This window comes from Poecilia mexicana, unplaced genomic scaffold, assembly GCF_051168715.1.
Source record: "Poecilia mexicana isolate PSO_F unplaced genomic scaffold, ASM5116871v1 scaffold_6, whole genome shotgun sequence".
Classification (NCBI taxonomy): domain Eukaryota; kingdom Metazoa; phylum Chordata; class Actinopteri; order Cyprinodontiformes; family Poeciliidae; genus Poecilia; species Poecilia mexicana.
The window spans coordinates 19,367,126-19,390,804 of record NW_028263375.1 but is presented as its reverse complement, the minus strand read 5'-3'; the positions used below and the strand labels follow the sequence as shown (position 1 = coordinate 19,390,804).

Below are 23,679 nucleotides of genomic sequence, written 5' to 3'. Positions count from 1 at the left end.
CAGCAACAACAACAGACTATTTACATGAAGTAAAACAAAAACAATTGCAAAGGATCACATATGAGTTTTTATTTGTTGGATAGTGGCACTTTTGATATATTTAAGCATTTAATTAATAGTCAAGGAAAGTCTTAAAGCAATTAAAAATGTATGCCAATGTCTGATTTGAAAATAAGACATTGCGATTTATTCCCAATGTCTTTTCCTAAAATGTTTATATTACAATACATTTATATTTAAGTGTTTATTTATTTAATTATTTAGTTGCTGAATTGTGAAATTTTTGGGTCATCAATACTTTCACAGTCTCTTTCAACCTGGATTATGACAATGAGTAACCAGAAGAAGATACAAATAAACTTGCTTCACATTGTCCATATCGCATGCACACCACTAGAGGGCTCCTTCTACCTATGTTTTGTAACAAACAAAATTGCTTAAGGGTTTTGAAACCGACAGGGCTAATGTATTGATTTTTTTTTCACAGAACAGAAATAAATACTTTATAGCCTTATAACAAAGGAGTGTTTACCCCTTTGAGGTTCTATTTTTAAAAAACACATGCAGATGCATTAATGGTAATTTAATTAATAGAAGACAAACTCTTTTTCAGGTTCTTCAGGATAAACTAATATGTTAAAGAAAAAACAATTGCCCGATACCTATACTGGCTAGAATATTGATTCATGTGATCGAAACTGAAAGATCAATGAATGACCTTTTTTTAAAAAAACAAAACAAAAAAAAAAAACAAGTAAATTACAAATAAAGGATTTTGCTCCTAGAAATCACCTTCAAGCTTAAAGGCTGGAAGCAGAAAAAGTTGAGAAACATTTCATCTTTTACAAATTAAAAGAGAGTGATGCTTTTCTTTCCCACTTAAGTTTGAAAACTGCATCCCAGATCCACATGATTCCCACATTGTGGGTTTTGAAAACAGGAAGTCAAATGCAAATGTTTTGTTGCCAGTCTAAAGTAAATAAGTCTTTGTACCAGATTTAAAAACAAGAGCTGGTGCACATTAAATGTGCTTCTTGTGGAAGCGATCCAGTTTGGGAACAGACATAAAATCTGAAATCCGGTCTTCTTCTCTCTGTTTGCGATCAACAGCTGTGGAGTCTGCTCACTTGATAGGAAGTGACAGCATTGGAGCCCCTCAGGGTAGTATTGTTGTGACCAGGCTCTGTCCCTGTCACTGTGTGACATTTACCAGAATGGTCTGTACCCACAGAAGAAATCAGATGTGATTGCGTAGCATTTGGGATGAAGCAGGATTCAAGAAACAAGAACAAAGTTGTTATTACTTTAGATTCAAATTATGAGACCCCAGTAAGATGTGGCTTTTTATCTTACTGTAACAATAAATAGAAAGAGGACTTCAAATCAGTAAGAAAGACTAATTACTTTGTGGTCTTCTATAGGAGTCTATATTTTTCAAGACAATAGAAACACCTGGAAAGCTGTAATTGTTCAAATATTACAGCCTTCACACCATGCTTCCTTCCCTGCCCATCCTTCTTGTGGGCTGAGGTGTGCACCTGGTCCTTTAGGTGTTCTTCAACATCTACAAATATATAATCTTCTCTCAGATCACGAAAATGAGCTTAATGTAATTGTGAGCCTTTATTACACTCCCGAAGTCTACAAAGGTCCATCTACAGGACAAACTCATTGGCTCAGAGTACATATGACTATAGTACAACCCAAAATGTCTTCAGTAAGACTAACATTGTGGGTGCTGGACTTTGCCATTCTAACACATGGATGAAGACTTTCAAGTTTAATTTCAAGAACTGGGTCGGTTTCACAGCGTCGCTGTTAAATCCGTCGCTTCACACTCCAGCAATTCCCAACAGCCTCTTTCTGTTCAAAAGCGCAAAACCAACATTTGAAGTTAAAATGAGTGAAGAACCCTTACATTTGATAGAGAGATTAGGTACACCCTTATAAAATTTATGATAGGATATGAATATGAAAATTGGGGAGTTAGGGAGGGTTTATATGTTAATGAATTTCACACCTCTCATCGCAGCGGATGGTAGCTACTGATGTCACGAGATAGAGCCGATGGCTTATTGTGATTCTTCATCACTGCCCTGTACTGTTCTTGGTGAGTCTGAAAGACACCCCCTACTGTTCTTTTGTGGGATAAACAATCTGCTTCGTCTCCCCCCATTATTTGTACTTGGCCTAAAAGATGGCTGTCCTAGTGGTCTGAACGACTTGCCTCCTGTCTTTGTTCATACTCAGTCAGAAAGACACCTATCTCCTGCTCTTTAGTGGTCTACCCAATCTGCGTCCTTTCCCCCTGCCCCCATTCTTTGTACTTGGTCTAAAACATGGCTGTCCTAGTGGTCTAGATGACTGGCCACCTCAACTGTCTCTGTTTGTACTCAGTCTGAAAGACACCCATCTCCTGCTCTTTAGTGATGTAAAACGAGTTGCTACCTTAGCTCTGATTGTTTGTACTCAGCCAGAAAGACAATGTGTTAGTTGCAGTTACTTTAATTTTTTTTAAATTGTCATTTTATATTTAACTTTAAACTTAAGAAGCAAACATAAAAGTCTAACTTTAGATGTACCTTAAAGTATAAAAGCAGAGTTAGTTCATAGAGTTTCTTGTTTGTACTACATTTCTAAAGCTTATAAATGATCAATGCGAATCATCCGTATGTGCTAAAAAGGATCATAGTCAGATTAAGTAAAATATCATCAAACTCAATGCAATCAAAAATATTTATATAGATATATAGGTGGCAAGTCGTCTAGACTACTAGGACAGCCATGTTTTAGACCAAGTACAAAGAATGGCGGCAGGGGGAGAGGACGCAGATTGGGTAGACCACTAAAGAGCAGGAGATAGGTGTCTTTCTGGCTGAGTACGAACAAAGACAGGAGGCAAGTCGTTCAGACCACTAGGACAGCCATGTTTTAGACCAAGTACAAAGAATGGGAGCAGGGGAAGCAGATTGTTTAACCCGCGAAAAAACTGTAGGGGGTGTCTTTCAGACTCACCAACAACAGTACAGGGTATTGAGATGAGAGGTGTGAAATTAATTAACATATAAACCCTTCATAACCCCCCAATGTTCATATTAATATTCATAACCTGTCATAAATTTTGACTGAAGGGTGTATCTAATCTCTCTTTTGATTAATTTATTTTTAAAAAATCATATTTTAAGCTTCTGATAAGTTTTGTGACAAACTACAAACTTTCACCAATGATTTTCTTCTTGCAACTCTTATCTCCTGTGAGAAGACCAAAACACTTCAGCATTTCAAGGGTCTTCGTCACAGCTGATGAAGTCCCTTGAGACGCTGCTCTTCAACCATCTATGCCGCCTAGTGAGGTCTTTATTGGATACGCTGGTAGACACTGGAGTCCATCTACCAGCCTGGCATTTGGTAGACGGACCAGATGCCAGACTGGTCCGTCTACCATAAACTGCCCCCAGCACTGAGCTTCCAAGTGCACCATCATATGTTCCAGTGAATACTGGACTACCTCACTGGTAGCCCACAGTATGTGAACGAATAGGGCTGTCAAAAGGGTTGTTTCTATTCTAACAGTTGTTTTACTAACAAATTCTCCCGGCTGAGCTGTGGCTCTCAGTACCTCCTCCAGAGTTACCATGGGCCTTTTGGCTGCTTCTCTGATTCTTGTTCTCCTTGCTCTGCCTGTTAGTTTAGGTGGACCCTCATGTCTTTGTAGGTTTGCAGTTGTTTTATATGATTTCTGTTTTAGGAGAGGGGCTAGCTGATACTCTGTGTGATGTTCAAAGCTTGGAATGTTGTAAAACCCAGCCCTGCCCTGTGCTTCTTGGTCTTTGTGATGCTGCTTGTTGCTGTTTATTTGTTTGTTTAAACCACAAGACCGTCACAGTACAAAAGTATTTACACTAAGAAACCTAAGTGACAATTTGAGACAGTGGTTGGGCTGGGTGCTATCGAGGAGTGCCAGAGCAAAAATGGGTGCATTCAAAAGCACATCTCACTTGATAAATGTAAATGAAAAATTCCACCTTCATTTGCAAACTTTGTGGCTTTTTAATCTCAAAAACCACTTCATTAGCAGTTTCCTACCGTAGATTTAAAATGAATCTGAAAAGTCATTTGTTTTTGAAGACATGAAATCAATATACTTACCGAAAAAGATAAAAGCACAAACTCTGCTGTGTGACCTTGGCCAAGGGAGTCTCATTACGGCTCCTGTTGTTCTATTGTTTTGCTTTCTGAAACAGATTCACATGAAAATCCAATAAGGGAAAGAATTGACACCCTAAGTACGGCTGTCATGATAGCCCTCGTCCCTTTCTTTGATTGAACAGCGCCCGCTTCTGCTGTTTTCCTTTCACTGGGGGTATTGGTTTTGTGAATGAAGTGGTCAAACTCCCAGCTGGTTGTTTTGATTTGGCTGGAAGGCGAGGGCAGCCATCCTCTGCTTGCATCCCCTGCTGTCCATTAAGCCCCTCTCTTGGTAATACATGGGTAATGGCCTATCCATACGCCGTAATCAGACACAAAAAAAAACCCACCGACTGTAAAAAGCCATCAAAATCAAACACACAACCAAGTGGTTAGTCGCTACGTTGACGCAGCTGCGGCCATTATTTGCAAGGGGCGGGGGGAGGATGAACGACGAAGAGCAGAACTATTAAAGGTGGCTGTGTCACAAAGACTTGCATGCGTAACAAATTTAGGAGAGCCATCGATCCAACTTATGGCAGTCTGACTTTTATGTTACCGCTTTCAACAATTTGAGTGCAATTTACTTTAATCTGCACCAATAAGCAATATCTATCATAACATCCTGTTTGTCTGTTGTGTCGTGTATGTTTTCCTCTGTCGTCATCATTGCTTTGAATCCACGATGACACTTTACCAAAAATAACAACCCATAACACCCACTATCACATGCACAGACCCCACAGTGACACATTTTGTGTGTTGTGACTGTTTTTCCCTATAATTTAACTCTCAAAAAATGTGACAGTGAAACAGGGTTTATTCAGATTTTGACAGTAAAGGATTTTTTATCAAGGGCACATTTGTTTTCAGGTTTTAACCCTTTCTTTTGTAATAAACACCGTTAAAGTGGTTTGGCGGTGCTTTTAGGTTCAGCTTCTTTGCTTTTCCAAATCCGTATTTTATGAACAAATTCATGGTACGCGTTTCAGAGCCCTGTAGCAAATATAACATGAAAATGTTAATTTAATTCTTTTCAGCCAGCAATATTTTTTTGCCAGTGATTCCAAAATGAAACATTTTCCATTGAGGTTGCAAAGGAAATTATTTTCAGATTAAAAAAGAGACAAAATACAGGTTAAATAATAATCTACTTGATTGAAAAATCAATTAATGTTAAATCAAGGTAAAATATTTATTTACACCAACAAAATCACAATAGTTAACAGTCTTAAGCTGTTGCAGTTAATTAAATACTGAATCAGCTGGTTAGGCAAATATTTTAATGTGTGTCCAAATGTGTTACCACAGCCTGAATTTCAGCTACAACTGCAATGACAGAAGCTGACTGATTTATTTGAATTCTTTTTATTTTTAAGATGACAAACTAGTTATTATGAGTTGGATATAGGCCCCTTTTATGATTGTAGTCCTTCAAAATAATTTGTCTCATAACAAGCATGTCACAGCACAAAAATGGGTAGTTTGTGCTACGCTAATTTTTATTGTCTGGTGTTTCCCTCTTGGTATACAGGATCAAAAGTTAAGTGACCTTTTTAAAGATGCTGTTTGACAGGGACTTCTTCAGTGTGAATCAGTCGTCAGAGGTTTTCTCCTAACTTTTGTTTTCATTGTGGCAGCAGCAACATATCTTGTTTGTCCTCCTCTGTCTTGAAGGATCATCTTGTTTGTTTCTTACCAGCATGTCATGTCAGGTTTATCTCTATAAGTTTTTCATATAATAGTAAATGAAATAACTTGTATTTGGGACAATGCTATCTAAGAAGCTCCAGTACAGCAGGTGACGTTCATCTGCAGCTCGACATGCTTTTTTTTTATTTTTTTTATTGTTATTCTCCATTATTGCGAGCTGAAGTAACGTGACCCTGTAGGCGGCTACAGATGACAGGGGCCCATTATGGAAAGGTAAATCTAATTAGGAGTCTCAACAGCCACAATGCCCTGTGTCTTTGCTGGAGGGGAAACAGAGAATGTTACACCAGTGACTTGGCTCTGTGACCCTAGCATCACCCGATGAGCTAAATCATAGAACCAAGTTTGGTTTTTATGCTGAGTTGTGGAGGGTGGGATATTGGGGTTCAAATTGATAAAATAAAAAAAATTTAATTAAATGACTAAAAGTTAACATAAACATCCCTAGGATGGAAAAAGCAGTATTAGAGAAAGACTTAATGAATCCACTTCCCGTGATGAGAATCAGCAGACTGCCCTGAGTATCTGAAATTATTACTAATTTCAAGTGATTTCCAATAATCCTTGCATCCTGCTGGGAATGTCTAACAGGAAAAAAAAAAAAAACATGTCTGGATGCGTCCAGACCACAATCAAACTTATCTGATATGACATTTACAAAAGAACACACACAAAAAAAGAGAAGCACAGCATGTTCAGCCTTAGGAAGTGGTGGGTAGTCATCAATGAAAAAGCTAAAGTTGTTTAAGTCACAACATCCTTTTTGATGTTTTGAAATTAGCCGATGGAGAATTTTGAAGTGTTTTAATTAAAAGTCCCAGTTGGTGATTTTTCTTCTTCCCTTATGTCTCCTTATCACCCGGACCTGCTGCTCTTTTTATCCATCCACAAACCTTAACTGCAAAATCAGATGGACAAGATAATCAGTGCAGTCTTTTGTTTACTTAAATTGGAAATCTTCAATTAACCTGCACCGTTCAGCTATAATGGAGTCACATCAATTCACATTTGAACATTATGTGAAGACTGGTAAGTGACAGCGAGTTCACAGCGCACACCACGTTAACACCCTTGGTAAAGATATGTAAATATGATACATAGGAAAATCTTTTACCACAGTCGCATGATCTCAAATCTGAAAAAGGGAAGAAAATAAATTTTGCATTTATTTTGGGTTGATAGGATGGGATTTTTATAAGAAAAGGTTTGAAAATGTTTGATTAGCTACCACTGATTTCTGGTTTCACTGTTATGTATAGGGTTACGGTGGGAACGATGGTAGGAGTTCGTCCTGTGGGTCTCCATGTGTCTATCTCAGTGGTGGCTTTTTAGACGGCCTGCTGATGCCACTGTGTGGCTGTTTTACTTCTGTCAGACTGCCACAGGGCAGATGTAGCTACAATGTAGTAGCTTGCCACCATGTGATGAATCTGTGAATGATTGGTTTAGTATAACGCACTTTGGAGTCCCTGGACTAGATGAAGCAACGTACAAATACAGGCCATTTACTTATAAAATGGCTCTTATCTTAGCCACTCTTCAAAATGAGAAAAACAATAAAAAATTCTTTCAGATCGTTCCAACCATAAAAGTATGGAATTTGCTAAACGTACCGGAACTGGAACTGCAGCGTTCTGCTTTGATCAGATGAAGCAAAGTGCTCAAGTGCTTATGGGCAACTGTGGCTCTGTCATCTTGTGATCTGGAAGTTGTAGGTTTGATTCCAGCTTCCTCCTGCCACATGTTGATGTGCCCCTGGGTAAGGCACTTATCCCCAAATTGCGTACCAATCTGCATATCGGTGGATAAATGTGAATGCGAAAGGGTGGGGATGTGACTCTAGTGTAAAGTGCTTTGAGTGGTCAAAATGATTGGAAAAGCACTATAAAAGTTCAGTCCATTAAAAACTAAATCCATTTTGGCATAAACCAAAGCATGAGTATGTGGTTAAGCAAGTCATGCCCATTATAATGCATGGTGGAGGATCTGTTAGACTGTGGGTCTATTTCTCTTGGAACGTTTCCTGGAAAAAAAATTATTATCGTGACTGGCATCCGACTCCTTAAAGGCAGAAAACGTAAAGTATTCACTGAATAAATATTTTCAGTGATCATTTTAGGCGTGTCAGTCAGTATGGCCCACATGATTTTATGTAGAAATATATTTATTAATGGAGTTGGTAGCACTGTTACCTTGCAGCAAGAAGGTTCTGGGTTCGATTCCCAGCCTGGGGTCTTTATGCATGGAGTTTGCATGTTCTCCCTGTGCATGCATGGGTTCTCTCCGGGTACTCCGGCTTCCTCCCACAGTCCAAAAAACATGACTGTCAGGTTAATTGGATTCTCTAAATTCTCCTTAGGTACCTACCCCGCCTCTCGCCCGAAACGTTCGCTGGAGACAGGCACCAGCACCCCTGTCTACCCCACTAAGGGACAAGGGTGTACAGAAAATGGATGGATATATTTAATAACATGAAAAGTTTTCCCCATTAAATAAAATGACTACATTTTGGATGTTTATGTTAAAGCTTTCCTACACATGCTCAGGGTAGTGGGAGCAACAACATGTGTTGAGGGTGCTGTATGTTTGCCTGTGGTAGTGAATTATGTGGAATTAACAGCCTCTTGCTGGTTACGCTGGATGGTCATGTCACAGACACAGCTGTGTCACTCTGTAGTTACCGGCCACCCTGGCACTAAAGTGATGAGGACAGTCGTCACGAGCCATTGAGCATCAGTCCCCCCCAGCCACTCGCCCACCCGAGGAACACTTTATGCCACCGCTGTCATTACACATGTAGACAGAGACACTGGAAGAGCACTCTGTGTGATTACTCATTCCACTTGGCAGCTGTATTTTGACACATGCAAAAACAATCACAGTCATCAACACAGACTCTCTGTAATAAAAGAAGCGGGAGGACACGGGGGAACGTGGGGCATAAGAAGCTGCTTTTCTTGATAGTTTAAATGTTATAAAATTACACATTGGAAAATTAGATTTGATAACTGAGAATCACACTGATGAATATTTTCTAAAATGATTATCTTAAAAATTCCAAAACTTCCTTTAGATTATTTAGATTCGTTTTCTTGGACATGTCCTTCTTTGCATGGGCGTATGCTACAATTTTTCAGAGCAGACCATGAATGGTCCTACCCAAGAAATGCGGGCCTATTTTTTGCACTGTATTCGACCCTTGTCTCAATTGGGTCAACACACACCAACCACAAACATTCATAATCCTTCAAGGATGTCTCTTGCTTCTTTTAATTTTTTTTTTCAATCTTGTTGATTTTTTCCTTTTCAGCTGTAGAGAATAGATTTTCTTTATCCATCCTCTGCTGTGCAGCTACCTTTTCTTTATCACTCTTTTTCTTCACTGCGGTGCCAATGAGCATAGAACTCATCAGTTTGTTTTTTTGTTGTTGTTGTTGTTGTTGTTTTGGTCACTTTTCTGGGTCCAGCCTCTGAGAATGGGCTTGATTCCTCTGCCATGACTCCATTACACCAGAGCTGGTGCACAGCTTAAAGAACTTTAGCAGGCTCAATGATGGCCTGAGAGTGGGGATGAGTGGGATCAGATGTGTCCCGTTTTGTGTGTTATTTAGTGTTACCTGACATGCAGATGATGGGGAAATTAGATCAGTAGTTGTACTTCTTGCATTTCTGGTATGCTGTGAATAGCGAAGGGGCTACAGGCAGAGAAAGCAAAGCAGTGCGAGTGTAGGAAGTGGTAGCAACCCCAAATCCATTCACAAAAATATGACGTTTTAAAAGGCATGTTTGCTCTTTAGAGAGCTAAAGCACAGTACATAATACATCCCTCTTACTTTTGTGTATGATTCTTATAGTAAATACTTTGAGCTAAATTAATCTAATCTGTATTTGTGAAGTTATTTTATAATCCTACTGAACTCCACAGAATTCATGTAAAAACGTTGCAGCATCATATCATTCAAGATTTCATTGTAGAGCTCTAATCCTGAGTAAAGGGGTTTATTTCTATAAATGACACTGGAATACAAAAACACATGCAATTAAAATGAGTATACAGAAAACACTGGTGACATCAAGTTATATATATGGGTTATATATATATATATATATATATATATATATATATATATATATATATATATATATATATATATATATATATATATATATATATATATATATATATATATATATATATATATATATTTATTTTAGTCTCACTGATTCTTATTGTTTTTGATGAAAAATATATGACCAATGTATTCCCTGCAGAAACCATTTAAACATCTGGTCAGGAATTAAGAAGCAGCAAATTCTACCATGACTTCTTTTATTCTCTAAATATTGAGAAAATGAACAAAACAATTTTGGACTTCTAAACCAAAACAAGGGACTGAGTGGTCTAATTCTGTATTTGCCTTCATGGGGATTTGATGACAGTGATCACAGGGAGTTACAATGCTTATAGTAAGCATTGTAATAATGTTAGGTAATAATGTTTACCCAACATTATTACCGTTAATAGGATATTTATTTTGGGTTTTTCTCCTAATCAGCTCAATGAGTGTGATGAACTTCACTAAGGTGACAAACGTTGCTGATCAGACGGCTGAAGAAAAGAAACGTGGAGGATGATGAATAATAGCCCAGCTGGCCGCGTTAGCTGCAATTAGTCCATGTGAAGTCTGACAATTGTACAGAGAAAAGCTGACACAAAGCCACAATGCTGCAGCTGAATCAATACATAATTGTAATAATTATCATCCTGGTGTCATTTGTGGACGTGTCGACAATTCCAGTGAAGAAGATGGAATTGGATAAACATGGCAGAGGGCGTTGCTTTCTCAAGTGCGACGTTTCTAACAAAAGGTAGCCCTGATACCTGGCGTGAACGGCAAAGAGACACAACTCACGATCGGAAATCTAAATGCTTCCAAAATAATTTCTTGGAGCCAATCTTTTGCACAGAATCAAGAGGTCAGGTTGAAGAGTTTTCATGTCATATTGTAATTATCTTTAAATCTTTCTAGAAAAATCACTAGATGTGTGCGCATGTGTGGGATTTACTACAAAGTGTACATTACCTTTTAAAACCATTTTAATTAGTGAACCATAATTAGTGTAAATCTGATAAATGTATTATAATATTTTTATGTCACAGTCAGGAAAAAGTAAAAGTTTTTAATGATTGGTAGCTTGTAAATTTGTCAGATACATGCTCTGCTTGTTTCTTGTTGCTTAAGTTACAGCAATATATCCATGCTGATTACACAAAACGAGTCTTAACTAGGATTAAAACCCCTGCTTATAATGTCTCCTTCTTTCTGAACTTATTTATAAAACTCTAGAATGAGAGTGAGAAGATTTAATCTACTGATAAGCAGATTTTAGGCTGGTTTCAATCTAATTAGTTTAAATTTATTTGGACAAATTAGACAGAGGATATTTGTAAAAGTCAAGAAGGCGGATCGATCCTGAACCTGTATACAGTTGTTTTACCTGTTCTGTTATGCAAGGACTAGCATATATGAGTTATATAAATCTGAGTAAGTCTGGAAATAAAAGAAGCTCGAAAGCATAATTTATGTTCTTGTTTTTATAAATACACAAACAGAAACATGTATGGGAATAAATCCTCAGCAGAGAATCATAAAGTAGAATGACAAACGGTACTGTTTGTGTTTTTCTGTCTCTTATCTCCAATCTGATTTCCTCAAAATATACTCAAGCTACTAAAATGAGACGGATGGAAGAGAGCATAAAATTGGTAATTGTTCCTATCTCTGGATAAATGTCAAGCTTCTGTCTCTTACTCTGCCTTTTATGTCATACCACTTCCACAAAAAGGTCAATATGAAGAACAAAAAAACCTTTTAAAAAGCCCCTTTATAAAGATGCACTTACAGAAATTCTGCCTTGCAACTTTTCACACCCCCTTAACTTTGTCAGGTAACAAACACAAACTTCAGAGTATTTTCTTGAGATTTTATGTGAAAGACCAACACAAACTAACACGTAATTGTAAAGAGGAGGACAAATCTGGACTTTTTAATAAAAGTACGACATCTATCATTGTTATTTTAGAACGAATATGATCATTTGTATTAATAAGTATATTTTCTTTATTCATCACCTATACTTTGTTATCAATGCAGAGTCACTGGTGCCTATTTCCATTATTCATTGGGGAAGTTCCTTACAGGACACACAGGAAAAACAACCATCCATGCACAACTATGGATAATTTAAGAGAGACCAATTAACCTAACAGTATCAGGATTTTGGACCATGACAGGAAGTTGGAGTACCCAGAGAGAAGCCAAACATGCAGAAGGAAAACATGCAGAAAAACAACAGCCGAGATTCAAACCCAGGACTTCCTCCCTGCAAGACAACACTGATGCCAATTTCTCCACAGTGCAGCCCCTGATATGATTGTATATCAATGATTCACATGATATTTTTGTAACATTGCGTAATAATACAACAAAACCAACATATGTTCAACGAAAGCATTTTGGAAGTTATTTTTCATAAAACATCAGCGAAAAACAGGATTATGAAGATGATAGAAGGCAGTAAATAGATCATAAAGTTGCAGAAAATTGTTTTTCAGCAGAAACAGAGGAGCTGGTCAGAGCTGAAGCTAAGTATTGAGGCATTACAAAAAGAAAACAAAACCTTCTCCAAACTGCTAAAGTACCAAAATACTTGAGACTGGGCTGCTGGTTCAGTTTCCTGACAGACGACTTTTAGGCATTACGTCCAAATTAAATTGTTTAGATTAAGCATTTCCATGTGTTGCAGTTCAGACTGAAATAGCGTTGAGAGTCTGTGGCGCGACGTAAAAATCGTTGTTCATGTTCTCTCATGTAATCTGACTGAGCCTAAGCTATTATGCAAAGAATGGTGGGCAACAAAAGAAGCAAGAAGTTTGTGTTTGTAACAAAACAAGTGTAAAGGTCTGAATACTTTCCCAAAACACTGTAGCTCCTACGACTGTCATTTGGTTTAGCATTTTCTTTAATCTTTAGGTTATCAATCCTGGCCTCCAACATGAGATGAAGCCGCATTTTTCCACCTTCTCAGGGTTACACCGGTGCTCTTTAGCATTTTCAGCCTGAGCGTTCAGGTTTAGGTAAGAGTCACACAGGATCTCGCTTGAGTTCTCTGCACCCTTACGAGGTCGTGATACTGCGGCATGTGGCCAGAGGTCCACAGATAATCCCTTTACCAAATGTTGCCTGTGGGCATCGTACATCATTCGCAATCATGTTAAACCACTAAAGTCATCAGCCTAAAGCGCTGCAAATCCACTTGATGTGGTTGTTGCTGAGGTAAGATACTGGCAGAGTACCTGCAAGGAGAAAAAACAACATGTTGTCCTCTTGCCTGTTTGGAGCAGGTGTGAGGTCTTTTTTTTTTCTATTCCCTATCAAATCTAATTTGTCAGGAGCTGTGCAGATTGGATTGAGTTGATAAAGTGACTTAATTTTCTACAGTTGACTTTTCTTTCGTCTAACCTTTAAAATAAAGCCCTGAGGTCAAAGCTTTGATTTTTGTTTAAAGATAATACAATGTTCCCAATTAATGGGTGGAGAATATATTTTTTGCGATTTATTTATAGAATGAGCACTGAATTGTTTGAAAATTATGACTGTGGCTTACATAAAAACTAATTATTTTACTCTAAATTATGAGAATACGTGTAACAACTGAAAAACGTCCTGCCTCAAACCTAAATACTGCGCCTATATAGGGTTAAAACAGTATATATATATATATATATATATATATATATATATATATATATATATATATATATATATATATATATATATATATATATATATATATATATATATATATATATATATATATATATGTATGTATGGACAGTATATATGGACAGATCCAAGCGAGACTGAGTCTGATTCAATGCACTGATTGATTCGAGTGAGATTAGCGCGTTTGACGTCAGAAACCGCAAACAAATGATGCTATAAAAAGAGTAAACCTGTCCGCTAAAAAAATGTGAAAGACCTCCCAGCACAGAGAGCCGCAAACACACTTTCACCTCTGCTACAGCTGACCGTCGATCTTAAAGCCTGAAGATGCCTCTTTCTAGCAGCTCCACGTCCTCCACCAAGAGCATCCGCAGAGCCGCGTCCGAGCTGGAGAGGTCGGATTCCATCACGGTAAGAAAGAATATGAAAAAAAAAAAAAGTTATACTAATTATCAAGTTTGCTCATTTAGAAGAGTCTCGGTGTATTTATGCTTTTCGTAAGTTGTCATAATTCGGAACCGCTAAATGTGGATACGTCTAGAATAAAGCGCAATACCGAATTTACGCAACGCCATGCGGTACTGACAGCGCGTAAGGTGTTTTGTTTCAATAATCAAAATCGCCCCTCAGTCCTGCTCCAAAGAGTGCCAAAATATACACTGTGGTATAGTTATGTTTTAGGGTTTACCTCGAATGCATTGCTGTCCCAATGCGCATTTGGAGATGTAAAGCGCTCCCGTCCAATACCCAAAGTCCAAAAAGTAAGAATAGACAAACAGTTGCCCGTATCTGATGTTGTGTGTGTGTGTGTGTGTATGTTCTGCCTGGGAGATGAAATCACATAATGCAGGAGGGATATTTTTTGCTCCTCTAACAGTCTCAGAGGTTCATCGGAAGACGGCAGAGTTTGATCGAGGATGCGCGGAAGGAGAGAGAAGCTGCCGCGGCAGCGGCGGAAGCAGCGGAGGCCACCGAGCAGATCGTGTTTGAGGAGGAGGACGGAAAAGCGCTGCTGAACATCTTCTTCACTTTGAGGAACTCGAAAGCACCTGCGCTGTCCAAGACACTCAAAGTCTTCGAGGTAGGAGGCAGATTAATTTGAGACTTAGAAATGGAACTCGGTGTGACTTTGTTGGCTTGAGTTGGATGCAAGTCCAAATGTAATTTATATATTAGTCAAGGCTCATATATGAGCGGGTTAAAACCTTCCACGCTATTTCAATCAGACTTAAATCAAGGTTTTTCATGTTAAAAATAAAATTATGTACTTAAAAAAATAAAATAAAATAAAATAAGAAAAAAATAAAACAAAATTAACCTCAACCAGAAATAATAAAATCTGGCCGTTATTATGCGTGAGCAATTTATAAAGACTTTTTGAATGTTACTTATCCATAAATATATCTCAGATATATTTTACACAACTTCTATAATAAATCTACAATTTTTATGTAACTTTTTCATAAACATAGATAAAAGTTTGTAAGTTAAATATTTGAAATATCTCAATTACCGTATATATAGAATAGAATACAATAGCCTTTATTGATCCCCAAGGGGAAATTGCTTATATATATATATATATATATATATATATATATATATATATATATATATATATATATATATATATATATATATATATATATATAATTAAATCTGGAATTTATAAGCTTTGAAATACATGCTGCCTAAAAAAAATCTGGAATAACCAGCATGTTGAAAAACCATGAGTATTGTGGTGAGTCTGAAAGCCAGCTTTCACTACGCACCGGGACGCAGAATTATTTGCATTAATGAGCCCAGTTTTTTTAATAGAGAGGAGGAACGAATGCAAAAACATAACATCACAATTGAACAATGGAGTTATGGCTTTAACTGTGGAAGAATCATGTGTCATCCATCCCTCATAAGTGTGCTGATTGTATTTCAGACGTTTGAAGCCAAAATTCACCACTTGGAAACTCGACCATCCAGAAAGTTGAGGGAGAACCTCGAGGGCCTGGAGTACTTTGTGCGCTGTGAGCTGCACCTCTCAGACGTCAGTACTCTGGTCAGCTCTATCAAGAGAAATGCAGAGGATGTTAAAACCACCAAAGAAGTCAAATGTAATCATACATTTTACTTCGGAGATCATCTGTATAACAAATCTGCTGTTTTGCTCAAATAAGAACCACAAAGTGTCATTACAGTTCTATGTTTTCTTTCTACTTCTTCCGTACCAGTTCACTGGTTCCCAAAGAAAATAGCAGATCTGGATAGATGCCATCATCTGGTCACAAAATTTGATCCAGACCTAGATGAAGATCACCCTGTAAGTAATGCATTTGCCAGGAGCAAGGAAGAGCAGGAATACAGATCACAGTACAAGGGGCTGTTATGACTTTGTGCCATTATGTCATAACGCAGACAGTCTGACCAGTGTCTTTGATATATGTGATTTGACCAGGGATACAGAGACCCAGCCTACAGAGAGAGAAGAAAACTGATCGGGGACATTGCTTTCACATACAAACAGTGAGAAAAAGCAGTTTAACTTCACAGACAGAGATGTGCAGAAATACTTAGAGATTTTTTTGACAAATGTGTGTATATATCTGTGTCTGCAGAGGGCAACCGATTCCCAGAGTGGAGTACACAGAAGAGGAGATTAGCACATGGTAAGAACCTACAAAGTAAAAATGGTTGAAATTTACAAACATTGTTTTGTTTTTTTTCCCCACACTCATTCTTCCACAGAATAAATTCAGTCTTGCTGTGGCAGTTGTTGACGTGTGTAACATGGCGTTTGGGGCTCCAAGAGGTGAAAAATCAACCAAATAAAAACAAAACAATAAAAACTTACCCCGAGCTACTTTTGCATAGCTTATTTGAATGTTAAATGAATGGGAGTGGGTACCCCTGTGGTGTGCAGACTGTAAGCACTAAAAATAATTTGACTGATAACGCTGCAGTTAATGCGACGCGTCTCAATTTCAGTCCTCAGGCCCCCCTGCTCTGCATGTTTTAGATGTGCCTTTATTCCAGAACAGCTGATTCAAATGGTTGCATGACGATCAAGTACTGCAGAAGGCTGTTAATCACCCACAGATTCAGTCTAGGTGTGTGGCTAAAACATGCAGAGCAGGGGAGGCGTGAGGACTACAATTGAGAAACATCGAGTTAATGTAATTTGCAGTAATTTGTCCTTTGTAGCATGGGTTAGTGCTACAAAAAGGGACATTTCTGTGTTTATTCAAGAGTTTGAACTGTGTTTAACATTTTATAGTTCAATAAGTTATTTTTTTAAATGGATGATTCTCCACTGAACAACATTCTTTGAAAGAGAAAATGTGACTTTTTTTTTTTTTTTTAGATTAGGATCACCTTAGAATTGGACAGGTTCCAAAAGCAGATTATTTATTAGACTACCTGTCTGTCTCAATATTAGGTCAGTAACAGTTTTTAATGTTTCTGATAAGTTACAGAGTTAAACATTTTGCAGACTTAATCTGGATATGAGAGTAGTTGGATTTGGGGCAGCAGAAGAATTACGCCACGGTACAGAATTGCTAGTGATCATAAATAATAAATCATACTTTTGGGCCAAATATTATGAATCCTCCAGTAAATAATGTACAGCCAGAGGGCAGTAGAGGAGCATTCAGTTTCCAGTAGCCTGGGTGTGTCTCACAATAAACAATGTCATTTTTTTTGCTAGTTCTTCACAGCTTCTTAATATCCTGCTGTGGTTCTGCCTATGAATGCCAGAATGTAGGTTTTTATGCAGAATGTTAAACTGAAGAAAATGAGTAGGGTTCCTTATAGTGTTCATATTGTTATATGGATTGATTGATGGGTATAAAAAGTCATGAAACCAACTATTTTACGCACAAATTTAATATTTTATGTTTTTATTGTTAGACATCTCCAGACACCGAAACATTTTTGTAACAAAAAAAGTATAATGTACAAGTATGTTTAAGATCAGCACAGTACCAGTATTGCAACAGATTTAGTCAGTGACGCATGACATTTCTAGTAACTAAAAAAAATAAAATAAATCGACAGCTGATTCGTCCTCATTGTAAAAATCAATACTTAAATCACGTCCTTAGCAATTCGTGATATTTGCAATAGCTCCGATTGCTACATGCAAGTGTCGTGCATGTAGCACACATTCAGAATCGGACACGGACAACTGAGATAGTTTAAGAAGATTTATTTTACAGGTTCGTAACAGGACGGCTCCCGAGGATGAGACGGGAAGATTGGCAACAGCTATAAGGGATGATGAGATCTGTTAGTTCCCGTTTTCGGAAAGGAGACCTGAGAAAGGGCAGATTTCTTACGAAGTTCTGGTGGACATGAGGCTCGGGGAAGAGGTTCTGATCCTGAGTGCGGCGAACAGCGGCGGATTCAGGGGTAGAGCGGCTCGGAGGAGAGCGGGCAGGCAAGAGCGACTTGGCGGATCTGCTGCAGGAGGACAACCAGGAATGAGCGAGCCTGGATATCTTCAAACAGGAAACAGAGAGGCGTTAAATCTTTAAAACTCGGAGGAGACGAGGCGAATTCAGACCAGGAACTCGGATCATAGAACATAAATTAGACGTGGAAGACTTGATCATATCAAACTGAGGTTAATCGTCGGGCGCTGAATGGTTGTTTGTCCGGCAGTTCCTTATAAACGCCAACAGACCAGAGGAAGATGATTCTTTACAGGTGTGCTGGCATCACCCGGCTTCGGAGCCCCCCTGCAGAGATCCTCTTAAAGGAAAGATGTCTCACTCACACCAGCCACACAGATCAGGATCGCAGCAGTAAGAGTCTCACTGGCAAGATACAGGCTGTTTGGAGAAATTTTGTGAACTTACACCAGCAGGTGGCAGTGATAGGTGTGACTCTGGAATGTAATGAAACAACTAATCCTAAACTTGGCCCCAAGCTATTTGAGAAAGAAACTTGTTCTTGAATAGCTGTAGATACTCCTGTTCATAAAGGGATTTAACACAGTGCTAAAGTTAATAAAAATAAGAAGGAAACATAAGTCTGATCGACTCTGAAGTAAAGTCATTATGAATTTTATAACTAGTTTGACCACATTTTCAGTCCTCAGTCAGCATCCTCACTTTTAAAGCAAAGAAGCTTTAGGAAACTGAGGCTTCGCTTTGTTTTATTTCATGTAGGCGTCAAGTCTACTCGACCCTTAGAGACTTGTACATCACCCACGCCTGCAAAGAACACCTCGAGGCCTTTCGTCTGCTGGAGAAGCACTGCGGCTACAGTCCAGACAACATTCCCCAGTTGGAAGACGTGTCACGCTTCCTTAAAGGTATCATCTGAATGTAATCTATGAAAGGAATGAAACCTAAGCACAGATGTTGTGTGATTCCACAGTCTTGGTGCGCTTATAAAATGTTTTGAACTGACGCAGAACGCACAGGGTTTCAGCTGCGTCCGGTGGCAGGCCTGCTCTCAGCCAGAGACTTTCTGGCAAGTCTGGCATATCGCGTGTTCCAGTGCACCCAGTACATCCGACATGCCTCTTCCCCCAATCACTCCCCAGAACCGTGAGTATTAATGTGATTCTATTGGGGCACAAAGTTAAAACTAGCTGTACATACCATATAAAATTCATTTAATTTTCCCACTGTCTGATATTAAAGACTATTTCTTCCTTTTTTTATGTTGGTTAGGATTACAAAATGTATTTGCCAAATGCCAAAATCATAATTGTTTTTCCAGACAATTCTTTATTACTGTGTTTAAATTTAGAAGTTGGTATATGTTAAAATAACTATGCTCTGCAAAGCTTTAGGAAAGCCCAGCTGATTATGTTGATGACAAGTCCCTTCCTACATGGACTGAAAAGTCTCTCAGGAAGGAAAAAGCCTTTCTCCAAAAGCAACACAAAAAGCCACATCCATCTTGCAAACGCACATTTGGGTAAAAACGTCTTTGGACTCATGTCCCATGGTTGGATGAGACTAAAACTGAAGGTCGACCACAGTGGCCTATGTCTGGAACAAAACTGAGAAGCTTGTATGACTGAGAACACCAACAACAAATGAGAAGTGTGATGGTGGCAGCATCATGTTGTGTAGGTGTTTTACTGCAGGGGAAACTTGTACCCTTCGCAAGTGGGTTGACATCATGGGGAATGAACATTATGTGGGAAATATTGCAGCAGCTTCTCCAGACATCAGCCAGGAAGTTAAAGCTCGCAACAAAAGGGTCAAATTAGATACAAAGTGGCTTATAGACTGAACCAAGTCAATGTTTTGTTCTGTTTTTAACTCCACTCCACTCTAAGGTTTGTGGTCAAAGCCCACAATGATGAGTGCTCACAAGGCATCTTGTTAACCCGACTTAGATATACCCACTCTTTCCATTCTTTCCCAATGAATAGTCTAAATATTCCAACAAACTAATCTGAGAAGTGTCATAGTTTTGCAAATGGTTATCTCATGAATAAGTTGTCTCTCTACTCTAAGCTGGAAACAGGATGAGGTGGACCATCCTGTTCTTGGAGAAACCGGTTTCGGCTAGTTCAGAGAGACCCCTCTACTCCTTATCTTTAAGTTTCTGTTTTATGACCGACCCCCACCCCGCTTTGAATGAAACCAGGCTGCTGCAGGGGGACAAGCTGGAGTTGTCCTGAGGCACCACTGAGACTCTCCCCCTTTGCAAAGGCTGAAGTGATACTTCTCCCTGTGTGGTTCTTTATATGTACAGGTTAAAATACGTAAACAAGAAGCTTCTATGAAATCTACAATTAAATAAGATTTGAAAACATCCCTAAAAAAATATGTTGTTCATTATTCTAGGATATAGCAAATAGAACATATGTTGGTAATCCTGCCTGATCTAAAACCGATAAAGTTTGGTCTGATTTAATGTCAGAGACAACTATTGGTTATGGGCCTTTTTATACGGTCTGAGGTGTTTAATTTTCATTGAGGTGCAGGTTATGTGATAATTTCTGTGCTTTACAAAATGAATGTGGGATCAGCAAATCAGTGAACACAAAATGCAGAGCAAAGTACAGAACTGCCATTTTTGCACCAAATAAGTCAGTTAAAAATGATTTAGCTGAGTTAATTTTTAATAAAGTTCCACACAAATTATTTGTGAAGGAATAAATGAGAAAACTTCCTTTTGCTGCTATAGTTTTCCAGCTTGTTTGATGGTAAATTACTTTTTTTTTTTGTTTTCTGTCTAACTCTATTGTTTTTGCCACTACATGGAGTCACCAGCATTCAGTGAAAGTAATCCAGGTATGTTTCCTCAGAATTTTCTTTGCATGTTCAAAGTTGAGTTTGTCTTTATTTTCAGGGACTGTGTCCATGAACTCCTGGGCCATGTCCCCATGTTGGCTGATCGCACTTTTGCCCAGTTTTCACAGGTTAGAGTCCAATGACTTTCAGATTATTTTCTGCAGTGTGGAGCTTTGATGTTTCAATGACGTTTTTTGGGTTTTTTTTTTTTTTTGGTTTTGTTCTGCAGAACCTTGGACTGGCATCACTAGGGGCATCAGATGAAGACATAGAGAAACTATCTACAGTAAGACTCTTGTTCTGACTGCAATGAAATCACTGAAAAGACTGTGTTTAAGCTATAACGTTACAATAGGTGACACACGTGCAGTTAATTTTGTTAATGTTGACACTATTCTTTGTTGTTTCTCTCACCAGCTGTACTGGTTTACAGTCGAATATGGTCTCTGTAAGCAAAACGGTGAGGTTAAAGCTTATGGGGCTGGGCTGCTTTCTTCCTATGGAGAGCTTGTGGTACGTTGCAGCATATTTGTCTTTCTTTAAAAACAAGAAAACACAGCCGAGTGAGCTCCCATCTAACTCCTTCCCCGTCACCTCCTTTCAGCATTCTCTCTCTGATGAACCCGAGGTGCGGGAGTTTGATCCAGAGGCTGCAGCGTTGCAGCCCTATCAAGACCAGACCTACCAGCCAGTCTACTTTGTTTCAGAGAGCTTTCCAGATGCCAAGGAGAAGTTCAGGTACTTAGTTCTTTATTGAGTTATACAGATATATAGGATCATATGAAAGGAGAAGAAAGAAACAGAGAAGAAAAAGAACAAGAGGTTGTGTGAGGACAAGGTCAGAGAACAGCCAGCCAAGCCCGAGGCCACAAACTGTTGTAGGTCAGCCATAGCAGCCAGAAGACAGCTGTTACTAATATAGCCTTTCTTACCAAGGCAAAACTCTGCAGTTTTATTTGGCAAACAGATAATGTTGCTCTGCAAAACAAGTAGCTTCAGTGAGTGTTTTGACAGTCTTTAGTCTCTAGTGGGATACAGCAAATGACATAAGAACAAGGTGATGAGATGAGAAGATAGCCAGCATGGAGATGTTTGGAAAAACAAAACAAGTAGGACAAAGGATGTTGTTTTTTTTATCTACTTTGTAGAGCAATGTTTTCTTATTCTTTTATAAAGTGCTTTCATGCATTGATATCTCACTTGATCCTCTCACAATTTTTTCTTTTACCAGAACATATGTAGCAGGCATCAAGCGTCCGTTCTCGGTGAGGTACGATCCGTACACATGCAGCGTCGAGGTCCTGGACAATCCTCTGAAGATCCAAGGTGGTCTGGAAGGTGTGAAAGATGAGATCAAGGTGCTGACCGATGCCCTCGCCGTTTTGTCATGACGACCTCTGCCGGTTGTTTGCTTTCTCTACGCTGAGCTCTGCAGTGTCCAAAGTGTGACGAGACTAACGTGCGTATCTTTATGTGCTGTAAATCCAGTACGATGTTGAGTTGTTGCAGTTTGTGTGTGTGTGTGTGTGTGTGTGTGTGCGCGTGTGTGTGTGTGTGTGTGTGTAGGGAAAGGGCCACCGATGTCGACCACGTCCCCCAGTGTGAATGCATTTGTGGAATAATGTACTGTGGTTCTACTTGACTGGACAAATTTCACGCTTTAATATGTAAAAGTGTTCACATGTACCAACACCGGAGCCACAATCAAAGAGAGTTGTATTTCTGAATGTATTCAAAGAAAATGAAATAAATAATATAAATTATTTTAAAATCAAAGAAATGTAGCAGTTTAGTGGAGATTGTATTCCAAAGTGTACATTTTAGTCCTTTGTTTTACCAAAAATATATATATTTAAATATATTGTAAGTGCTTCTTAAATGATTTATTTTTCTGCATTGAATAGGGGTTTTCACATTAATTTGTCATATTATCTGTGCTGTATTTGCCTCATTTGGTCTTACATGCATGATGAAAAAAAGTTTAAAAATAAGAAAAAAGGTACATCCAATAACAATTGCAAATAAACATTGTTAAATAACTTGTTAGTTTACTTGGGTTTTGCACTGTGTCAATTGTCAAAAAATAAATAAATAAAATAAGACTTTCCTACCTATATGCCACAAGAGGGAGCACTCCTACAGGTTGAAAATGTCTGATTGTAAAGTTTAAAGGTTTTACTATGAAACAAAATTCTTGTTCATCATCTGGGCAAAACCTACAATGTTCTGTTTTTTTCCAAAACTAATAATTCATATTATGGTTTCCTTTTCTATACTGAATTATATGTCTGCACATACACCATAAAACAAACTGTTAGAATTTAATTGCTCTTTCATCAGGTTTTAATCAATATTCAAGTGTTCTAGATAAGTGTAATGGCTGAAGACAAATTAATTAGTTAATTATTTTTCTAAGTACTCAGTTAATTACATTGTAACTGGAGAAGTGAAGAGTGGATAAACACTTAAGCACGCTCCATACACACTCAATACAGAAACTTTTAAAGGTGTTGAAATTACCTTATTAAACAAATATATGATACAGGTATGGCTCAATAAATTAGATTACATGAACAAGTTGAAAAACAGACAACTCATTTATCAAATTTTAAGGATGGTTAAGCCAAAAAATGCTCATCCTAAAGAGGTTGACTGGTCACAGACTGGCATATTCAAACAATTAAATGGAAAACTGAGTGGCAGAAAAAAAAGTGAGGTGAAGTGTTATATATTTT

At 38.2% G+C, this 23,679-nt stretch overlaps 1 protein-coding gene and 1 long non-coding RNA gene across 2 annotated transcripts; one reads left to right on the top strand and one right to left on the bottom strand.

Annotated features, from left to right (window-relative positions):
* The first annotated feature begins 13,800 nt into the window (after positions 1 to 13,800).
* th (tyrosine hydroxylase) lies at positions 13,801 to 22,983 on the top strand. Its single transcript, XM_014969960.2, has 14 exons — positions 13,801 to 14,099; positions 14,359 to 14,466; positions 14,566 to 14,769; positions 15,622 to 15,796; positions 15,914 to 16,002; positions 16,138 to 16,205; positions 16,298 to 16,348; positions 18,854 to 18,999; positions 19,102 to 19,237; positions 21,003 to 21,072; positions 21,174 to 21,230; positions 21,362 to 21,457; positions 21,549 to 21,682; positions 22,176 to 22,983. Exons 1-14 carry the CDS (start codon positions 14,016 to 14,018, stop codon positions 22,333 to 22,335), a joined length of 1,578 nt encoding a protein of 525 aa, XP_014825446.1. The 5' UTR covers positions 13,801 to 14,015; the 3' UTR covers positions 22,336 to 22,983.
* LOC106905259 (uncharacterized) lies at positions 17,877 to 18,154 on the bottom strand. The gene is made up of 2 exons (XR_001415088.2): positions 18,020 to 18,154; positions 17,877 to 17,948 (listed from the first exon to the last, which is right to left on the bottom strand). It is a non-coding gene; the product is annotated as an uncharacterized LOC106905259 (long non-coding RNA).
* Positions 22,984 to 23,679: the final 696 nt, after the last annotated feature.